General features: G+C 42.2%; 1 protein-coding gene across 1 annotated transcript; it reads left to right on the forward strand.

Annotated features, from left to right (window-relative positions):
• The first annotated feature begins 1,532 nt into the window (after positions 1–1,532).
• On the forward strand, positions 1,533–4,429 carry LOC141809329 (uncharacterized). Its single transcript, XM_074696308.1, has 3 exons — positions 1,533–2,927; positions 3,322–3,606; positions 3,752–4,429. Exons 1-3 carry the CDS (start codon positions 1,533–1,535, stop codon positions 3,986–3,988), a joined length of 1,917 nt encoding a protein of 638 aa, XP_074552409.1. The 3' UTR covers positions 3,989–4,429.

Genomic DNA, 4,429 nt, shown 5'->3' on the forward strand with positions numbered 1-4,429 from the left:
AACGAAAATAATCTACATGTCCTTTTTTAAACTATTTCAAATTGTCATTTACTCAGTTTCTGGTCCTTGGGGTGGGGTATGAAGGGAGAGGCAGGTCTTTGTCTATCAACAACCTCTCCACTCATTTTCTCCCAGACTGTTGACTACACCTTTAACAGCAGTATTTCTGTATATAAACATTGAATAATACTATATATGGCTGATTCATTGCAGCAAACACTAGTCAGAAATTCTAAAATAAATAGAATCCAACAGGAGCTTGATTACTGTTTGTCCCCAAACTCAGAGTTTCCTACAGGGAACTCAGGGGTAGTGTGTGTGCTCTGACTTACAAGTCAGAAATTCCAACCTCCCATCCCAGAAATTCCAACTTCTGAATATAAATGGAACGCAGCATAACCCTCAATGTGGCATTCAAGAAGTTGGCTCCTAGGTTAATGGGTCCTTATTCTATATTCAAAATTGTTAACCCTATATCTGTCTGCCTTCGCCTCTCCATGTCTCCCTGAGTGCACCCCACTTTTCATGTTTTGAAGGTCAAGCCGGTCATAGAGTCCTCTGGTTCCAGTGGGGAAACCCCCTCCCCTTCCGGCATGATAGAAGGAGGACCAGTTACATCTTCAACATAAATATTGATACTTTCTACTCCTTACATTTCCCAAAAAGGGTTGTGTTATGTCCAAGGGGCAACATCCGGTTAGTAAAAATGAAGCCTGTGTGGAATCAATCAATCCATCAGCTTTATTTATAGAGCACTTTAAATACAAACAGAGTTTGAGCCAAAGTGCTGAACAGCAAGGAAAAACCCAACAAGAGCCAATAGAAAGTATAAAACACCAAATGATAAGATAAAAAGGGAGACAAATGAACAGTGTAAAATGCTAATGTGTCAGGGCAGCACAAACACATTAGACACAAACTTCCATAGCCATTATTAGATGGAGTCATGGCCATGAACGCACACAACCACAGACAGCAGCTGACAGCACACACTCATCAACAGACACAGATACATACATACACACAAGTTCTTCTATAGGAAGACATCATAATTATGAAAGGAAATAAACTCATGAAAAAGCAAGAGAATAAAAGTGAGTTTTAAGATGTTTTTTAAAACAGTCCAGGGAGCCAGAGGATCTAATATGTAATGGGAGTTCGTTCCGCAGCCTCGGTGCAGCAACTGCAAAGGCCCTGTCTCCAAGGGTTTTTTTGTGGGACCTTGGTACAGTAAGGAGTTCTTGGTGTGATGATCTGAGGGGCCTTGCAGTGCTGTATGGTCAGTGTTGGGACTAACGCGTTATTGCATTATTAGTTACTACCAAAAAAGTAACTTTAGCAGTAACTAATAATCAAACGCATTATTTCTTAAAATCCAATAACTCAGTTATAGTTACGAAATGATCCGTTTATCCGTTTATTTTACGTTACTTTACAATCTCGGCTGAGCCGCTGTGTTTACTTCCTGTGTTGGGAGTGAAAGAGCCAGGAGGAGAGTGCGCTGCGCTGTGGGGGCGTGCTTTGTTTACAACATGGCGGAACCCAGGGCAAGTTTCTTCTCGTGGAAGTATGCTCACTACTTCTCCTTCGTTGAGCAGAAGGAAAGAAATGTTTATGTTAAATGCAACTTGTGTCTCGGAACGAAGAGCCTCTCTGCGGCTGCAAACAGCAACTCTAATCTGTTAAAGCATCTCAGCACGCAGCATGCGGCGACGAAACTTGTTGCTAAAGCTAGCGGGTCAGGAACCGGCACAGATACCGACACAGATGTCATCTCGCCCTGTGCACCTAAGCAACAGCGCCTGAGTTCTTTTCTACGAGGGAGTGCAACTGCCAGCCAGGCTAAAGTTAATCAAGTCATCGCAGGCTACGTTGTGGAAGACATGCAGCCTATTTCTACAGTGGAGTCGCCCGCTTTCAGGCGGATAATTGATTTGATACCTGGCGCCACCCGGCAAATGGGACGGAAAACCTTTTCGAATTACCTGGAGAGTGAATATACAAAAATGGAAAGTGAGCTAAAGAAAACTTTTGAGGGCTTAAGCTACATCTCGACCACCGCAGACATCTGGACCGGCCACAACAGGAGCTTCATGGGAGTAACAGCTCACTGGATAAACCCCGCTACCTTACAGCGCCAGAAAGCTGCGTTGGCCTGTAAAAGGTTAAAGGGTAGGCACACGTACGATGTAATCGCAAGTGAGATTGATCAGATTCACTCTCTGTATGGAGTGTCGACAAAAGTTACCACCACAGTCACAGATAACGGCTCCAACTTCGTGAAAGCCTTTCGCGTGTATCAACCCGAGCACCTAAATGACTCAGATGATGATGATGATCATGATGACGAAGGAATTATCTTCACAGACGTTGCACAGATTCTGGACAACCCCATAGAGACAGAGGAAGGCATTGTTTTACCTCCGCACGAGCGTTGTGCATCCCACACCTTAAACTTAATCTCATGCAATGACATAGACAAGTGGCTCCTTGCAAATCCTGGGACTAAGGCAGTGTACAGATCCTCTACAGCTAAGTGTATGGCAATGTGGAATAAGACAAGCAGGTCCACAGTGGCTTCAGAGGTAGTGGATAATGTGCTTTCCAAAAAGCTCATTGTCCCCTGCTCGACTAGGTGGAACTCATTTTATGATGCTGTGTCCAGAATTGTTGAAATCCCTGCAACTGACTTGAGTGCCATCGCACAAAGTTTACAGCTAAAATGTCTTAGCGACAAGGAACTTCATTTTCTGAAGGAATATTGTGCCACAATGAAGCCACTCACTGTTGTTCTGGACATCCTGCAAGGAGAGGAGAGCTGTCACTATGGCACCCTCCTGCCCGCTCTAGAGGCATTGATGTCAAAGACTTTGGAGGTGAAAGACAGTTTGACTGTGGCAACGGGCCTTCCTGAAGCTGTGGTTGAGGTAAGAGCCATCATACACTTTTGCAATTAGTTTTCCCCCATTACTGCACAGAGACACTGCATTTAATCAGACACCACTTTTAACTATAGAGTAGATATCATAGTCAGTATTGTTAGGTGAGACAGAAGCACTAATTTTAAAATTGTATGTATAAAAAATGGACAAAAAGATATTTTCATTGCATTCTGTTTAAGGAACTCAAGTTTTGAAGTATTGAACATATTGATAAACTGTACTGTAGAGTGCAACAGAAATAAATAGGCCAGCAATGTTTTCTTTGATAAATGGTTTTGTTTTAAATGATTAACTTTGATTTATTTTGTTAACATTTCCATGAATCTCACTTATCCCTCACTATCTGTGTGTGTGTATGTGTGTGTGTGTCTGTTTACAGGCCATCAAAGTGCGGTTTGCATGTGTTTTGGAAAGCAAAGAAGCAATGCTTGCGGCCGCCACTCTTCCCAAGTTTAAGCTGCGGTGGGTGAAAGAGCAGTGGAAGAAAGAGATGATCAAGGGAATGCTGGTAGCAGAGTGCCACAAGATCGTACCTGGCCCTGAGCAACAATCAGCCAGCTTTGCTCCAGAAACTCCACCAGACTCAGGCTCCGCCATGGACAAAGAGAAATCTTTCTTTTCCTTTGAGGACAATGATGATAGCTTTACCATCGTGGACACTGAGGTAATCCATTGCTTTTTTTAAAACCAAATTTGCATTGCTAAATATTGCTGAAATACAATACTTGTTCAGTGGCAATAGAGAACAACTTTTTGTTTTTTGTTTTTTATGTTTCATCCCTCAAACCCCAACTACCCTCCCTGTCCAGGTTCTACGTTACTTGCAAACAGCCGACACCAGCATGGAGATTCTCAACCAATTCCCCAAAATAAAGGAAATTTGTCTGAGAAGAAATGCAGCTCTCCCGTCCAGTGCACCTGTTGAGAGGCTCTTCAGCCTTGGGAGTCTGGTACTGTCTCCAAAGAGGAACAGGCTTTCAGACAAAAGGTTTGAGAAGCTGCTGCTCATGAGGTACAATCACTGGTTCATCAAAGAAGGAGAATAAGGACTTTTTTTTTGTTTACACTTGTTACACATGTTAAAATTATTATCCATGTGAGCTTTTTTGCACTTTGTTTTGTTTAAGAATGCATTAAGAATAAGAATTTATTTTGTTTGTTACTTGCCAGAATTCATATGAAAGAACTATTGTTATGGTGCTCCTAACCTGAAGAATCCTATTTCAAAATTGCTTGAGGAAAAAAAGCGTTTTCATTATATTAGGCTTTGTCGTGTGCCTTTCTTGTGTGAAGCCATGTTTATTTTGTGTTGTTCTATATCATTCATTCACACTCTGACCTGTAGATGTCAATGCTGACCTGGCTGTATAGGTCAACTGAGCTGTAGGGGAGCAAGTTTTCAGACAGGCACTGTGTCACTTTTTTCAGTTTGTCAGTTGTTCTGGCCAGAAATAAATCTGCACTTTGAAACATCTTAGTGTTTGTGT

The sequence above is a fragment of the Halichoeres trimaculatus genome, unplaced genomic scaffold (genome assembly GCF_033239565.1).
Source record: "Halichoeres trimaculatus isolate MK-OKI-2021-1 unplaced genomic scaffold, fHalTri1.1 fHalTri1_scaffold_20, whole genome shotgun sequence".
NCBI classification, from domain to species: Eukaryota; Metazoa; Chordata; class Actinopteri; order Labriformes; family Labridae; genus Halichoeres; species Halichoeres trimaculatus.